The sequence below is a fragment of the Mesocricetus auratus genome, unplaced genomic scaffold (assembly GCF_017639785.1).
Source record: "Mesocricetus auratus isolate SY011 unplaced genomic scaffold, BCM_Maur_2.0 Super-Scaffold_100013, whole genome shotgun sequence".
Lineage (NCBI taxonomy): Eukaryota > Metazoa > Chordata > Mammalia > Rodentia > Cricetidae > Mesocricetus > Mesocricetus auratus.
Genome location: NW_024429196.1, coordinates 6,469,705 through 6,487,753, shown reverse-complemented (window position 1 = coordinate 6,487,753; position 18,049 = coordinate 6,469,705). Strand labels below are relative to the sequence as shown.

The 18,049-nt window shown below is 45.2% G+C and overlaps 1 protein-coding gene across 14 annotated transcripts in view; it reads right to left on the bottom strand.

Annotated features, from left to right (window-relative positions):
- Nucleotides 1-18,049, bottom strand: part of Ttc13 (tetratricopeptide repeat domain 13) — a 55,409-nt gene that overhangs the window by 24,345 nt on the left and 13,015 nt on the right. For 4 of the 14 annotated variants that reach the window (XM_013121984.3, XM_013121980.3, XM_013122001.3 and 1 more), the window contains 5 exons: nt 15,333-15,403; nt 5,621-5,686; nt 4,266-4,358; nt 1,773-1,889; nt 913-1,023 (listed from right to left, as the gene is read on the bottom strand). In XM_013121984.3, the coding sequence (XP_012977438.1) occupies nt 913-1,023; nt 1,773-1,889; nt 4,266-4,358; nt 5,621-5,686; nt 15,333-15,403 (458 nt within the window). The remainder of the gene's footprint in view (nt 1-912; nt 1,024-1,772; nt 1,890-4,265; nt 4,359-5,620; nt 5,687-15,332; nt 15,404-18,049) is intronic. The other 10 variants (XM_013121996.3, XM_005064675.4, XM_021230545.2 and 7 more) reach the window with 5 other exon arrangements.

Here is an 18,049-nt window from a genome sequence, read left to right as displayed (position 1 = left end):
GAGGGCTGCCTGCTCCATGGAAGAACTATTCTTCTTGCTGAAGACATTCCCCATCTTGTGCTGTCAAAGCTTGTCAGTCTTCAACACTGAAAACCATCATCTCTACACAGGTCAGCTTCATCCCACAATGTGCTCTCTAATACGGCAGTTGGCTCTGCATAGCTCTCAGGCCAGACTATTTTTCATCTAGTGGCTTGGATTATCCTGTACTAGCGTACTTGAGGCCTTGTATGGCACTACGGCCCAGGCAGGGGAGGTAGCAACTCTGTGATCCCAGGCTACTGGTACAGCCTGCTGCACTGCAGGATCCCCACAGAGACACAAGGACATGGAATGGAGTGCCCAGCAGGAAGCAACCCACACAAACACTTCTCATCAGATCAAGCGGATTGACTGTTTACAGGCCTACTCCTACTGTCCTGTGATCCTTGTCCGTGGTCACACTAGTCCCACTGGTCATATCACTAGCCTCAGCAACATCTCTCTCCCATTCCTGTGGATCCAGTAGCTGGGTCAAGTCTCCTTAACCCCAGTAGAACCTACAGATGTCTCTTATCAGTCTCCTGTTCTTCTCACCTGGACCACACTGTCAGAACCAACTTCAAAATCACAAACTTGGTACCCATTATGATTTTCCCCCAAAGTCACAATGCACAGCTCCTCTAGGCCCATGAGCGGAAGCCAAAGTGCTCAGTACTGCTCCAGAGGAAGACCTACTTCCAGTAGCCAGCAAGTGAAGTGAGCATGAACACATCACACATCACACACACACACACACACACACACACACACACACACAGATCTTAGAAACCTGAGACGTTCTGATGCATCAGACCAATCCCACTAAACCCCCCACACCCCGGCCCAAGCGAAGCGGGAACAGCAGCGCAGGCGCAGGCAGCGCAGCTTCACCTTCAGAAGTCCTCTGTGAAAGAAAGTTAGGCCTTTGTACAGCATGGCTGTGGGCTGGTTTCTGTTTAGCTCCAAGGACTGCTGAAAGTCCTCGTGGGCTGTCGCGTAGTCCTAAGGAAAGGAAAGGAGGAGGAAAGATAAGGCTGTGTTTATTAGAAATCAGACAGGCAGAGGGAAAAACCCCATCGAGTCCTGTGCCTTTCTTGGCCTTGAAGGAAATGCCATGGCGAAGCAGTCCCGCCAAACTAGTTGTCCTCGCCCTGCTAACTGCTAACTGCCAACTGGAGTTTACAAAGGCTTAATTTTAGGCCTTTTACCTCAACCACAGGAAAAGTATAATTTCAAAAACCAATGAAAGTATCTTTTCTCACACTGGACACTTCTGAAATGATCAGGCTGGGGTGCATCCTCACTATGGTAAGCTGAAGCTTGGTCTATACGTGCACTGTTAAGAGTTCTACAAGCTCACAGACACCCGTAATCTAGGAGCCACTGTGACAGAAACAGACTCTTGCTAGATCAGCCCACCTAAACAGAATAGTCTGGAAGCCTTACAGGTTCAGATCATGACTCTCAAACTGAGAAACAGACAAAATCAAGTTTTACTTTTAAGTAAAAGCGATGAAATGATGAAACGAATTGTAACCTTTTCATGCCAGCTGAGAATTTGATACTGCTGAAGGCCCAAACATGGAAACACAACTGGCCCTTATAATTCTCTATTGCACTGCATTTCTGTCAAAGACAATGCTTTCATGGCTGCCTTGTAGCACCGACATTAAACTGAACCCGATCTAGCAGAGAGTGGCTTCTGAGATGGTGGGAAGTGAGGTGTGGACCAATCTGTATGGGGCAATCACCTCAGATATGAAGTACAAGGTCCCCCGGTGTCGGTACAGCCGTGCTGAGGGCTGAAGCTGAATAGCTTTAGTGAGATCATTTACGGCTTCATTAATTCGTCCCAGAGGGGACAGAATCTAGAAATCCAAAACATGCAATCAGGAAGAATCCTACGGTCAGCTCTACACTGCAGTGTTTCAGGTTTTCAGTTCCACTGAACCACACACCACGCACAAAGCTCCCTGTAGCAGGCTATGACCTATGGCCTCATGCACACACAGGTGGATGGATGGATGGACAGAAGGGCCACTAGGCTCAGTTTAGTGACAGGAGACGGGGATGTGGCTCAAGCAGCCTTGCCACTGACTCTACTCTAGGCATAGCTGAGGTGGCTCTTCTTGAAATAAGAAAGACCCTTTTTTCTTATGCTATGCTCACTTTTTAAGTAAAAATCTGTCACATGCACTTTCAACCACTGGAACAGATACACAAGTCCTGGCAGTTATAGTCCTTCATGGTCTCCAGCTCTACTCCTCGGGGGAGCAAAAGATGAAGGATGCTTATGAGGATTTCAGGTGCTCTGTCAGCCCCTAGCTCATCAACCACACTCAGCATCACAGGGGAAACTGTCTGCCCATTTGAAAAGTTCCTTAGAGCCAGCAGTCATTGTGGTCCAACACTGACAACACAGATGACAGCCAGCACCCAAAAGGAAGTCAACAAGATATAAAAGAGTCCAGTGGGTCCCTGTGTTCATGCAATCAAATCCATGCACTTGATCCCAAGCCACCATCATTCCAGCAATTCTAACCAGGGTGCTCTAAGAAAGGTCATGTTCACCCTGGGCTACATCTGGTCACTTGCTCTGCAGGAGCTCAGCACAGCCTAGGAGAGCAATTGGGTGGGCCCATCCCAAACATTAGCAGTGGCTTCCAAAGCAGAAAGAAATGGACATATGGCCTGGAACTCACCACAGGGTGGGGTGGAACTATCACGTGGAAGGGAAAATGTCTTTCTCTGTTTTATTAACCCCTACGCAAAAACTATCACATCTTGGCACAACTGCTAATTTCCACAGTAATGGTTTAAAATATTTTCATCAAATACAGATTATTTCAGGAAACACAAAAGCAAAGCACCTCACAAATAAGTTCTGAGGCAGACACAGCAGGTTGCAATTTAGCTGTGAAAATAACGATGTAGTGACTGCTGGCAGTGTCATAAATATTACTATCTATTTTTTAGATAATGGAAAACTATTGTTCTAATCACCAATATCATTTTAGATAGGCAATTAGTTTTTTCTTAAGATGTGAAAATTTTAAAAACCTGCAACTTTTTTTTTTTTTTGGTTTTTCGAGACAGAAAAACCTGCAACTTTTAACTGAATTCATGGTTTATCAGAATCATTTCATACAGCTCCAGAGTCCTGGTGGGACTTAGAGTGGCCAGTCCAACCACTATAAAAAGCTTCCTACTATGGACTTAGAGTGGTCAGTCCAACCACTATAAAAAGCTTCCTACCATGGACTTAGAGTGGCCAGTCCAACCACTATACAAAAGCTTCCTACCATGGGGTCAGAACGCCAGTCTCCTAGTCCAAGGGTGAGATCCAAAATGAACAGGTGAGGAACTATATCACTGAGAAAAAATAGATTAAGACCAAGTCCCCCAACACACAAAGATACCTAGACTAAAATATAGGACACCACAACTTCAGGATAAGACCTCTAGATGCAGTCTTGTCGTGACTGAGCACTCAGTATCCCTACACTTGCTACTTTTCCCTCTCGAGAGAGAAAAAAAGTCACCCCATATCAAACTGACTACATGCACACACTAGCACACACACCACTGCAAGAGCACATGGATTTAAAGCCACAAAGAGGGTTTTGGCACTCTCCTCCTGCTATTCTCAAGTCTTACCTACCAAGCAGCCTACCACACCCCCATCGGCCTCTGTGCAGGCCACCTACAGATGTCCACTCAGCAGATCTGCAGGCACCCCTCCCATCCTCTGTCTCTACCTTGAGTTCTACAGCAAACCTACCTGCTCTAGGTGTCTACGGAGGCAGGTCCATCTCATAAGAGCTGTACATGAGTACATGAGTAAATACACTCAGGCAATTCATTCATTCATTCACTCATTCTTTCTCCTCCCTTCCATAGCAGTGGAACAACTGTTTCCAAGGGCTACGTATTTCAGGTTGTCCAAACTGTTACAGTCAGTTTTGTTAAAATGTTTCATTTATATCTCTTTAATGACTATCTGCTGAAGAAGCAGACAATATAACCGCAAGTTTTCACACCAAATATCACTCTCACGTTACTTCAAGGGCATCACTCACTCCATGGTTGTCTAGTAATTACCACCATATTTCTAGGCCTTAGGAACGAGGCAGGAACACAATTAGGCATAAAGGAGCATTAGATTTATAATGACAAAATCATAGGAGAGGGCTCTGAATTTCAGCTAATTCAATAACAGAGGGGAAAAAGAAAACCGCACTCACTTCAGCTCGCTGCTCAAATACCTCTGGACGGTCAGGTTCCAAGGCAATTACTCGGCTCAGTTCAAACAGAGCAAGCTCAGCGTTCTTAATGTCCTTGAAAAGGTATTAGCTTAGTATGAGACACACTGCTGCTGGGAACAGTGGCAAGATCTTCTGAGACACTAACACTGGAGTCACCAGAGAAGCCGCTCCTTATAGGTGAATAGAAACTTTGATTCTGTACAAATGCTCTGCCAGGTTTGTTCAAGGAGTGGTGTCAGATCATCTGATCAACTCAGCCAAGCCTCCCACCCTTCAGGAAGTGGCACACCGATCCTGGGTGCTTACAAGTTCACAGATGGCAGATATTATCTAAACATAAAACATTATCTATCCAATCCCCAGGGTGAACACATGGCTGCCAGCCTGGAGAATGACACCCACCATCAGTGAGTGAGGAACAGGAAAATGCCAAGTGTTGATCAAAACCATGAACTCAAAACCTACCTCATGACCAGTCTAGCTAAATACTCTTGAGCATGTATAGGCTGATTTTATGCTTAAAAATACACACTTAAGTTTCCACTAAAGACAAAAATAAGTTACATATTGAGCTGCAAAATTCAGACAGATGGGGCAGGAAGTAGCATTTATCTGAAGGCCATTGCCAGCATAGCAGAATATTTTAAACTTTACTTAAAATATTTAAGAAAATGTTAAAGACTGTGATTTTTTAATGACTCTCCCTCTAAGCACTATTTCACATGATTGTCGTTAGTTAAGAATCATAAGAAGGGTTTGTATACAATACTCTATGCACACTGATCTTAAGAGCAGCCTGTGATTCACCGTATAATCTTGGGAATGCACTTCTATAGCATGGTGTTTTGTTTTTTTTAATGAACAGGGCTCACTGTCACCTCACTGCCTTCCTCAGGGAAATAAAGGGAATGATTTGATTGTGGCTGCAAAGACCTTTCCCTATCCACAAAAAGCACAAAATGTAGCAAAGAAAAATAAATGCCACAAGCTAAAGAAACAAAACAGAACCCTGTGTTCTTTCACCAACTTGTCATGACTGTGAATGGATCTCAGTCTGTAGGTCCCACTGTGACAGCCTAGCCTAGTCTGCATTCTCAGGGACTGGTCTGGGAACACAGTTCGATCTCTGGCTTTTCCTGTGGCCAACTCATCACTGACTCGAAAGACCCAGGGGAGCCTGGTTGCCCGCCTTCTAGCCATGGCACCTGGGGCGTTCATCCACCCCTTTCTCATCTGTGTCCTGGCAGAGCTGAGGGAACGAGAAGCAGTTTGGACAAAGGCTTGGGTGCATCAGGCCATGTGGGCAGTGGCAAGCGTAACTAGTACATACTCACATGTAGTCCCTTCTTTCCATAGGCTATCCCTCGGCCATAAATTGCACTAACCAGATCAGGCTCCTCCTAGTCAGACCAAAACAGAAACACGTCAAAAACTAGAAACAAACAAAACAAAACAAGAGTCAGTTTCTGCTTAAGTAATACCTCAAGAGATAGCTCTATAGCTTTACACCAGTGACCCTAGGTGACGCTGCAGTCCAGATCTGAAACCTGCAACCAGAAAGCTCGCTGAAGCAGGGATGCTGTACACTGAAACACAACTAAACTGCACTGGATGGGAGGGCCCAGCACTGCCAAGCACTGCAATTTCCTTCATGAAGCCATCTTAGTGCAAATGCAACCTTCTCAGCCACTCCACGACTGGCGTGACAGCAACCGTATCTCACAGAGAACCCCGGAGCTCAGGAAGTGGGAGGAATGTGAGCAGGTGGTTTTCCAATGCCCTTCCATATACCCACCACTTAACCTGAGGAGGCAGGAGTCCCTAAGAGAAAGGAAGGGCAGCAGCGCACTCCAGAGTATGCTGAGAAGCCATGGGAATTAAATACCTAACTCTGTAGCCTGCTCTCCCATTCTTCCACGGCTTATAAGCCACCTCCAGAGGTAAGGACAATCCTTCTTCAGTCCCTCCACAGAGGCCCTGGCCCAGGCTAGAGGTGTGACCTCTCTTTTGGCTGGGTGGGAGGAATACCTGTCTATGCTGGGTCTCTGCCCTTTCACCTCATTCTTTGATTCTTTGCTACAAGATCCCAGTGCAACTTGAAGAGCTGTAAAAAATCACCCTGGGCTAAGCATGTCAGAGGGGAATATGCTGCTCAGTTTCCAAGCTAAGACCTGTGTCTGCTGTACTATTGACAAAGAACACCTCAACATCCATGCTGTTGAATGTAGACAAATGAAAGGGAGGACACCCTGCATTCAATTTTTAGGCTGCTTACACAGAGTAAGGACCTTGTGGTCCAGGGTCCCGACAGCAATCTGGTATACCATATGCAAAAAGTCATAGATTCAATCCAATGACTGATCTGCTAGTTTCTCCTAGGACCTCTGGGGAGGCAACAAAAAAATGAGACCTCTAACACCAGCACTGGGAAGACTAAGGCTGGAGAATTGGGAGTTTGAGGCAAACTTAGGCTTTACAGTAAGATCCTATCTCAAAACAACAACAAAGGAAAATTATAAAGAGCCAACAAGAGCAAGCACTCTTTGATCATCTCCCATGGCAGAAACTCTCTTGAGTTCTCTCCTGGTTCCCATGCAATTCTTAGCCTGCCATATGTAATCCCTGTGAACCTGTATGAAGGCTGTTGGTGTATCTGCTAAGGAGGAGAGCCAAGCCACAGGGTCACAGGAGTGAAGGCTGTAATGACACCTTAGGGCAATCACTAGCCCCAGCAGGTGACTACAGTCACTGTGCACACAGGAGAAACTGCAGGAGAGCAGCCACAGCTCTGGCAGAGGTGACTGCTACACATGACCCTGTGTTCCTGAGAGCATGTGTTCCTGTCAGTTATTTAAAACAAACCTCTGTCTATTCATCCACAGACACAAAGCACATTTTAAGTAAGACATACGATACAAAAGCAAGAAGAACCAAGCCTTTCCTGGTCTTAGGAAAGACCATAAAGGGCACCAAGGCTCTAACCCCTCACTAACAGAAATGAAGAGCAGGTGACTGTTGAGTGGGACACACAGGTGTGGAAAGGACAAAAGATGGCACAAGAGCAGGACGAAGCTACCGCCTGTGCTTCGCTTTCACAGAGATTTCCACCCAGAGGCAGAACTGAGAAGACAAAGCAAAAGTTGGGCCTGGAGAGGGTCTGGGGCCCAGTTAGTTCACAGGGCTCTCACAGCAGCCCTGGACTCCTTGCATCTTGGACACTGAGACAATATCTCAGTGGACAACAGGTCTAGGCTCTGATTTGGTGTGACTCAAATGTACCAAACAGGCAGTTCTACAATGAATGGTTTACCCTAGGAAACTGTAAAGTGAATCAGAAACAGGTACAAATAAACAGTTACCCTATGAATGTGACTCCTCATCCCCCTAAAACCACACACACACACACACACACACACACACATCTCTCTCTCTCTCTCTCTCTCTCTCTCTCTCTCTCTCTCTCTCTCTCTCTCTCTCTCTCTCTCTCTCTCTCTCTCCTAGATTCTTCTCTGTGCCTAAATGTCTGAGGTGTGCCGCTCCCAACAACACTGTATTTCATACTGCCACCCAGTGTGCACATGGGCCCACCACAGTATGTACACACGTATGCACATTGCACATGGGACTCACAGAAAAATCACTGTGTCAAACTCATCCTTGTGTTTACACATGCTCACTCACCGACAGCAGTAGCAGTGAGGCCACACTGCCGAGTCTTGTAAAACAAAATGTTGTCTCTGACCTCATAGGTCATCCTGTTCCTTCTCCCTTCCATAAGCCCACTTCATGTTCAGAAAACCAGAACTACTTCCCAGTCATTTCCCAGAAACTAGTCTGGCTGAAGGTGACAGCATCTGTCCCCAGTCCACATGGGACACACCTCAGCCCTGAACCCAAGAAGCATCTTCCATGCCAAGAAGATCTTTCCTGACTCTTTCTAGAACCCTTGTAAATGAAACATGCTTTCTCTTCCACTCCTACTGTATGCTGTGTGGGCATTAGTCATTCAGACACTTGGAGCTTGTTGCTGATGAATAAGATTCCAAGCCAGGAGACAATGCATAGCTACACCACTCCTGCTGTGTGCTAAGAAGAACAAGCAAAGACAATACAGAAGGGAGAGATTCTTGTCTTCTTGGAACACAAAGAACCACACATACAGGAACAAGGTTACTCCTCACTGAGGAGTAAGTGTGCCTTCAGGAAGAACAGAAGGATTCCCTAAGAAGGAGAGAGCTGCCTGTTCCACTGACAACAGTGGAAGGGGTAGGGTCTGGGGCAAGAGCCCAGATCACCACCCAGACAGGAAGCAGCCTGGGAGGCAAGACCATAGCTTCAGTTCAAGGCTTGGCTGCAAAGGTAGGGAGGACAGGTAAGGAAACATATTGCTCTGGGATGTAACTGAAATAGTGGCAAGGTAAGCCAGAAAACATGTCATGGGTCTCTGGTAAAAAGGAGTCATTGGGTGTGGCTAGAACAGAGCATACAAGCAGAGGGGTTTGGATCTCAGCTGCAGCAGAGCTGGGTGATAGCGTGAGCACAGAGAAAGAAAGATCAAGAGCTTTCTTAGCTGGGCATGGTGTTCTAGCCTGCAATCCTGGCACTGAGGAGGTTGAGGCAAGGGGCTTCCAAGGCCAACCTAGCATATGCAGTGAGAACCTGCCTCAAAAACCAAGCACGCAAACAAAGGGCCTCTAAGAGGATACAGCCTCAGTATCACATCATTATTTTCACTCACACACCTGTCTCCCACTGGAACCCAGTGTCTTTAAAGCACGTCTTCTCACACATGCGCAGAACCTAGCACACAGTGAGTCTAACTACAGGTCAGACTTATTTATCGACAATCACAGGGCATGCACGCAGTCGATAGCTAGAGAAGCCTCAGCGGGGATGAAAATCACCAGGCTGAGGTTTACTCTGCTAAGCCTGTTCTAGCTAGACATGGCAGAGTGTGGCTGATGGAAAAGGCCAGCTACAGGGTGAATTGAAGCAGACAGAGCTTTATCATGGATGCCTCTCATGGGAGCCTCCAGCTACTACAGCAGTAACATTTTTATAGCAATATAGTATTTCAAACCTTAAAAGAAATTGCTGCTCAAAAGCTGATAAAAGTCGTGGCATTTAAGTGCTAACAGAAATACAGGCACACTGACAACAACTTCAGCCACCTTCAGCTGAGCTATGAGATGTAAAGTGTGCCCACACGCAGTCTCCATTCCGGCCTCTTATTAAACCCTCTCCAGGCCTAATTATCTGCAGCATTGCAGTCATCCCTGTAGGGTAAAAGGGCCAGACAAAGAAACATATCCTGGACTTGAAACTACAGCCAAAAAGCTAAAAAGGGCCAGTGAAAGAAATATAGTTTGGCCCTGAAACCAGAGCCAAATCTGCCCCTGACCAACTGAACATAAAACCAACCAATCACTGAACAGGAAAATCAACCAATCCCTGAGCAGGAAACCAACCAAACTCTGAGTACAAAATCTAGTACCCTAACCCTGAACCCAGAGCCAGTGAAAGAAACACTTTAGCCCTGAAACCAGAAACAAAGAAACACACCCTGACCCTGAAATTAGGGTCAAAGAAACACACTTTGACCCTGGAACAGAGCCAGTCAAAGAAATACACCCTAGCCCTGAAATTAGAGCCCAAAGGCTAAAAAGAGCCAGTGAAACAAACACAGTTCAGCCCTGAAACCTGAAACCAGAGCCAACTCTGGCAGACCAACTGAACACAAAACCAAACAATCCCTGAGCAGGAACACTAGCTAATCTGAGGTTGTTCAAACTCAAGGAGATTGAAATCTGACCAATTTTCTTCCTGCAAATCTTCTCTCTGTAAAAACTCGGGCCCTAAGAAGCCCTTTATAAGTCCTCTGCCTGTTCAGTTATTAGCTGTCCTCTATCCTGCAGAGGCAGCCACTCTCCTGGATTCCTCCTTCCCAAATAAATCTTTCTTAAAAGAGTTTTGGGTAAAGATCTTCACAGATGAGGAGCAGTCTCTGCTGAGAAGCTCCCTTGGGAGCAGAGCAGAGCAGAAGAAAAACTGGATGCTTCTGCTGAGAAACTCCCTTTGAAGGTGAACAGTAGTAATAACTTTTCACGGGAGCTGGAGAAGGTTGCTACAGGGGTTTCTCCTTTAGCAGAGTGAAGTAGAAGTAACATCTTGGGCAGGAACTGAGAAGAAACCTCTTCTGGGAAGCTCCCTTAGGGGGCACAGAGCAGAGCTCAGAGAGGAGCAGGATTGCTACATCCTTCAGGGAGACCATCCGCGATCATACCCCAGCTTCAGGTGTAGCTGGACCTCCTGACAAGTCAGGGTACCTTTCCCTCTGGAGCTGTAACCCTTGCAATCCCTGTGTGCAGCTGTGCAGCACTGGGGTTTTCGCTGGTCCACTGAGTCTGCCTTTTAAGAAACACTTCATAACGACACAGAAAGACATATGACAATTGTACTACTGTATTTGTGTTACTACTCCTAAATTTAAGTACAGATAGTATTAGCATTAAAAATAGGTACAACCGTTGGGTGGTAGTGGCATACGTCTTTAATACCAGCACTTGGGAGGCAGAGACAGGTGGATCTCTGTGAGTTTGAGGCCAGCCTGGTCTACAGAGCGAGTTTCAGGACAGACTCTAAAGCTACAGAGAAACCCTGTCTCAAAAAAAAAAAAAAAAAGATACAACCATATATACTTACATTATCCATCTTTCGCTTTCAATGTTAACAAGACACTGGCCCTTTTATTTATGTAATGTAATAATAGCTTTTCTTTAAAACAACAACAAAAAGAAAAAACAGTCCAGCATGGTGGCACACACCTCTAATCTCCCAGCACTGGGGAGGTAGAGGCAGGTGGATCTCTGAGTTTGAAGCCAGTCTGCTCTACAAAATGAGTTCCAGGATAGCCAGGGTGATTACACAGTGAAACCCTGTCTCAAAAAAACTAAAACAAAACAAAACACATTATCTCTAAAACTAAGTTGAGATCAGAGCATCAAAATCTGAGACTACTGACTAATATGACTGGGTTAGTCTTGTTTTTTTAATAAGTTCTTCAACATTTTAAGTGAACTCAGTAAAAACTACAGTCTTCCAACCTTCCTGAGTTTATACAGCTACAGCATCTTGGGGGCTGGCCATGGCGACAGAAAACAACCACTCACCGAAGGCAGTCTACATGTTACTCTCATGCCATAGCCAACAGATGTAGTGACTTTAATTTTACACATGAGGGGCTGGAGACACAACTCAGAGGTTAGGGGCACTGGCTCCTAAAGAGGACCTAGCTTTGGTTCCTTCCTGGAACCTCCATGAGGTGGCTCACAATGATCTAATCCTCCCTTCTGGCCTCCTGGGGCACTAGGCACACACTAGTGCAGGTACACATGAGCAAGTACTCACATACATATACAATAAAATAAAACAATCTTCTTAAAAGTAGAGGTGATACTTTTTTCTACCATACGGCTGGCCTTTGAATCCAAACTAGAAAGTCATTCTGGTAATCAGGACATTAGGGGTGCAGTACGGGGTAAATTCTGCCTCCACGATGCTCATTTACTTAGAGGGTGTTCATAAAATGTTACAAACACCGTAGGGTGTCTGCAGTTCTTCTGTGGATGGAAGGTGAGAAGCAGAGTTGCATTAGGAATTCAGCAGATCCACACAGAGGTCCAACTGCTGCATTAAACGTCCAGGTACCTGCTCTACCAGGGCCAAAGAGATACAGCAACTGGACAAACACTCTGCATTCAGGATCACCACTGCAGTACACAGGTGCATATGGAAGTGATGCCAGTATTTAACATGAAGTCAACCCAACTCAAATGAAAATCAGCATCTCAGTCCTTGGTGATGGTCCACACATTAATTCCAGTACTATGGAGGCAGAGGCAGGAGGGCTGCCATAAGTTCAAGTCCAGTGCAGGTTATAAAGTGAGACACTGCCTCAAAATGAATGGATGGATAGATAGATCAGCAGTTTACATTACAGACTGACATTTACAAATCCTGCTTACTAAGGCTGATTGAATATGGTGGCCCACACCTGTAATCCCAGTTAATACTCAGGAAGTTGTGACAGGATTAAGATTCTGAGGTTCCTCTGGGCCACACAGTGAGATTTTTAAGAAGAAGAGGAAAAGAGAGAGAAGAAGCAAGGAAGGAAGGAAGGAGAGACAGAGTACAGGTGACTGCTCAATTAGAGCCATCAGACACAATGAAGACACTTTTCCTTGACTAGCACTGGGGTGAACACACAGATGAGGATCATGGGAATATCTCAGATTCACATCCTGATGGCACAGAGCAGACTATGGGAGACATGAAATTTTACATGCAAGTTCTCTGAAACTCAACCTTCACACACAAGTGATCTATCCATGTAGCAACTTTACAAGCCCCTGTGGTCACCCTTGTCATTGCCCATAAGTGGAGTCAGAAGTTGCTGCTCTGTGCTGTAGTCCACAGCTGTCTAAAAAGTCTACAGAGTGTTCATGAACTAAAGGAAACCCAAATCTGTGTGAGGATAGCTATCACACAGGATATTTATTTAGGATGGTCACTGGTTTTAAAACGACCACTGCATATCTGAAGGGTCCCACCAGTAACAGGTAGAACTGGTCAGTGCCAGCACAGTAGAAATAGGTCCCTAGAGATGCTTAGTCAGTTACAATTTGGAGAGGGCAAAGAACCCGAGCACCAACAGGTGTGCTTGAGAAGTTCTGAAATTCTGATAGGAAAAGCGACCATGGGATAAAAGTCAGTTCTACTACACCATGAAATCTGATCACTTCATTTGCCAATATAAAACAAGAACAGTTTGATTTAAAGGGAAAACAAGCTGTCAGTATTCAACCCAAAGAGACTGACTTATGCAAAATCCACCCATGTAAGAAAGTTCTGGTTAAGTGGAGTTGGCAGCAGCCCCTCCTCATCTACCTCTACCTACTTGTCCAGAGTCACAATGCACTGTTGACAGGGCATTCGAAGGATCAACTCTTAAACACGAACCTATTATACGAAAGCTTTGGCAGAAGTAGACTGAGGGTTTCCATTCAAGCTTCTAGGGAAATGGTAGTGTCTGTTATTGAATCTTTGAGTTTTCTACTTAGCATAATCATGTTACAAAGAAACATGACAAAAAAGTCACAAGCCTGGGCACTCCACTCTGTCTTCACCCATATGTGTACAAACACAGATTTTCACTGAATGGAGAAGGCTGGAAGCACCAGGGAAGCCAGCAGGAGACTTCAAGGAGCAGCTGGGTTCTCCTGCCCTGAGGTAAATACACTACAGAGGACCCTCTGGTCCTGCCTTCCATTCTTGATCTGACCTGTGTCAGCCTAAGGAAAACACTGTATTGCTACATAGTGTCTTTACACAGAGAAATTCTGACCAATAGAACACCAGTGTGTTCTACAGCTCCAGATGGCACCCACAGACTGGTTACAGCACTAACTTAAACACTAATACAAAATCTGTAGTACATGTATCCAGATCATAAAACACAAATAGTAATAGGTTTACAATGTAAATGACCTTAGAGTGGTAGATTGAGGACATTTTTTATCTTAATGTTTTAGTACTATCATCAACCACAATAATATTTTTTTTAAAACTGAACTAAATGATTACACATCTGCAGGCTGTTGGTATCATAAAAGAACTTAAGTCGCTGGCTGTGGTAGCTTTAATTTTAGCACTCAGAAGCATAGACAGGTTGATCTCTGAGTTCTAGGCCAGCCTGGTCTACAGAGTGAGTTCCAGGCAGGCCAGGGCTACACAGAGAAATCCTGTCAGAAGGAGTCCAATCTCACCTGATCTCAGAAGTGGAGCAGAATCTGGCCTGCTTAGTACTCTGATAGGAGAAAAATGCCTCAGATCTCCTTTCTAAAGGGTCCTGTGTTTACTGTAGAAGTCTTACTGTTTGTAATACTGCAACACTAAAAAGAACTGCAATTTGAAAACCTATTTAGATATCTATCTTTGCATTTCAAATTCCACTGAAAAACAAAAGCTTGTATGACCACCCCCACACAAGAGTGGTTGACTTAAGGACCTCAAAGTAATAACTAAAACTATCTCATGAATTTTCTAAAAATATGGAATTATCAGCATAATCCAGTTGTTGAGGTTTTTTGGTTTTGTTTTGATTTTTTTAACACGGGCAAAGCTAAAGTTTCAAAATTAGTACTTAAAATGAAGTCTATCTGCTGGACTGTTAGCCATCTGCTGGCCACTCTAAGCAACAATGAGAAATTTACAACAATGACATTTGAGTAGTGTAAACTCAGAGTGTCTACTAAGCACTCTATGTACAAGGTATTAGACATTAGGTTCTTTGTAGGATATTTCATCTAAACCAAAAAAAAAGAACATTTCTAGAGGTGGTTACTATGATTCATACACGCAAGCACAGAGCAGAAGGTGTGGATGTGGTTATCTCTAACTGTGGAGTCCAGGCCCTCCTCCTGTAGAGCACTGGCCAGAGCCGGGAACTCGCAATTCTTTTCTCTTAGCCTCCCAAGTGCTGGGATTCCAAGTGTGCACCACCACCACCACACCAGGCTCTTTTCTCTTAACTACAACTATCTGCTAAGAAGCAATGGCTGAGCCTGCCACCAAGCAGTCTCGCAGTTCCCTGCTAAAGTGAGAAGCAGATCCACGAGCAGGAACAACCTCAAGTCCTGTCCTAGTAGGACACAACTTTAATGTCCACCTCTCACGGTGGGTCCATGTCTCAGAGATCCATGTCAGAGGAAAGTGGCCTGGAGCTACTTCTGTTCAACCTGGTAGTAAAAGGCCACATCTACTACACGATGGTGCAGACAATATGGACTACTCAGCCCACACTGATTTCCTTTACCTCATGTAGATTAAGTAACCCTGCAAGGCCTGGCACCAAGAAGTAATGGGTCAATGCTGCCTTCTTCCGCTCCCTGCAACCCTGCATCATGTTTCACTGCAGCACTACAGATGTGTGGGTTCACCTTGCATCATATTAAACACTCATCATCACAAGCCCAAGGAGAGCATTACCTGGAGCATTGTTGAAAAATGCCTTATTGCTTCATCGTAGAGACCACTGCCGACCAACACGTAGGCAATAGCTGTGAGACAAAACAGAAAAATATCAGAGAAAAGAAGAAAAGCAGGCAGGCTATAGTCAGTAAGTCCATTCTGCCTTGTCTTAAAATGCAGCTCTGAGGAGGGGTGCAGTTAAAGAACCTAAAAAGAAGCAGACAAGATGCCCCGGGTCCTCGCACCTTTGCCCTCCAGCACTGGCTAGGCAGCCTTCAGGCAGCGTGGAGACTGGATGCCAGCACAAAAGCATCTCATAGCTCTTCTCAGGCACCGGCAGTCCCAGGCCTTTAGGAATGGAAGGCTCTTACTCTCTGATTGGTTGCAAGGTGGATGATACAATTATCTCCTCCACTTGGTGACGAAGAAACAAAGCACAAGTGGCACTGTGTGAGGCCATGAAAGCAGGCACCAAGACACAAGACCAACTCTCTGAATTAAGACAGTGATGACTTCTGAAGAGTAGGCTCGGTTCTGCCCAGTTATATGGGGACAGGGACCCCCAGAAACCTCTCCAAACTCCCTGGCTCTTGCCTAATAAGCCAGTGGTAAATTTTCTTAAAGATGCCTCTCAAATTTTTAAGAATTCCCTATTTTCCCATAACTGGTACACTCTGCTGAACAAACAAATGAGCTACAAAATGGAAGAGGGCTGGAGAGGTGGCTCAGTAGTTGAGAGCACTGGCTGCTCTTGCAGAGGACCTGGGTTCAATTCTCAGCACTCACATGGTAGCTCACAACTGGCTGTAACTCTAGTTCCAGAAGATCTGGCCCCCAAGGGTATGTACACGGTGTATATACATACATGTGGGCAAAAACTCATTCACATAAAAGAAATCTATTTTTTTAATCTCTAAAAGAAATGAAATGAAACATGACTTCAGGAAAACCCTTGGTTTAGGAAGAGAGATCTGTCTGGGCCCTGGCTCTCAAATTCCTTCAAAAGAAAACAAATGGAGTCCTAATCTTGCTACATCTACCCACAACTTCAAAAGACACATCTCAGTCAAATGTAAACAGCTATCAGGTCTGAAGTTTACAGGTAAAAGAAAAACTGGGATAGCCACAATTCCAGCAGATCTCTACAACCAGCGATGTCTGGACACAGTCTTTGTTGACAGGCTTTTTTCTAAGAAAAATCTCCGTCACACAGAAGAGCCTAACTCAGCTTAAGCCCCATGCTACTCCAGGACTTCCTGGATTGTCCCCAAGGATAAGTAAGGCAGGCTCATACCAGGGCTTTTTTTTTAATTTATTTTTATTTTATGTTTATGAGTCTTTCAATTCCATGTATGTTAGTGCACCACACACATGCCTGGTGATCAGAGGCCAGATTAGGGTATCAGACACCCTGGAACTGGAGTGACAGACAGTTATAGGGTGCCGTGTGGGTGCTGGGAATTGAACCCAGGTCTTCTGGAAAAGCTGACAGTGCTCTTAACTGAGCCATCCCCAGTTCCCACACCAGGGCTTTAGTGCCATTTACTAAAGGAACACGCAACTAACAGATGCCAATCATTTCACTTACAGGACAATTAGTTCTCAAAGTCACACCAAAGAAGAGCACAAGAAAGGTACACTTTCCAAATGGTGGCAGTATTCTTTCTGCAGTGACAAAGCAGAGTAAAGGACTCAGCAAAGGAAGAGTGAGTCTCACCATGAAATGATTACTGGCAGTCAAACAAGAAAATCTCTTGGGTACCTCTTGCAGCTAACCACACGCAGAAACTTGAGGCAATTTACTCTGCCTGTCCCTATGCTCACTATGGGTCCACTCTTCACATGTGTGCTCACTAGGCAATGGGGAGTAACCCAACACACATGAGATGCTGGTGAACCCCAACTGTTTTAAAGCACACCAGGAGTGGTCAAACCATGGAGCTCCTTTATAGACCTGAGCGAGTGTGATTATTCTACACCCATGTTGGACCCAATAATTGTGATCTGCCTCCTGTGGGAGATAAATGCAGGCCTGGCTATATCGCCACACCTAAGATGCTATTCTGAGAGTTTTCTTGCTGATCATGATGATGATGGCAATTGAATCTTTTAGCACAGTATCAGAGCAGCTGATCCTACTAACTTCACTATTAATTTCCATAGAACCCAGGACTGGAATAGTCCTTACCAACCACTGTGCAAAAGCCTTCCTTCCTTCCTTCCTGCCTTCCTTCCTTTCCTTTGTTTGAGCCAGGTCTCTCTCTCTCTCTCTCTCTTTTTTTTTTCTTTCTTTGGTTTTTCAAGACAGGGTTTCTCTGTGGCTTTGGAGGCTGTCCTGTAATTAGTCTTTGTAGACCAGGTTGGTCTCAAACTCACAGAGATCTGACTGCCTCTGCCTCCCGAGTGCTGGGATTAAAGGCGTGAGCCACTACAGCCCGGCAAGGCAGGGTCTCTTGTATCCCAGGTTGGCCTTGTAAAATGTTACAGCTCTGGAGGGAAAGGTATCCTGACTTCTCTAGCTGTGAAGGGAGGAATCCTGGATGCCTACCGTTGTGAGGGGAAAGGTATCCTGACTTGTCAGGCAATCAGGCTCTATCTATTGTTTGGAAGCCAGGTTATACCTGTAGGCCTCAAACTCACTAATTAGCCAAGGATAACTTCTGATCCTCCTCCTTCTACCTTCCAAGTGTTGAAATTCTATCACACTTAGTTTATGCTGTGCTGGGGACTGAACC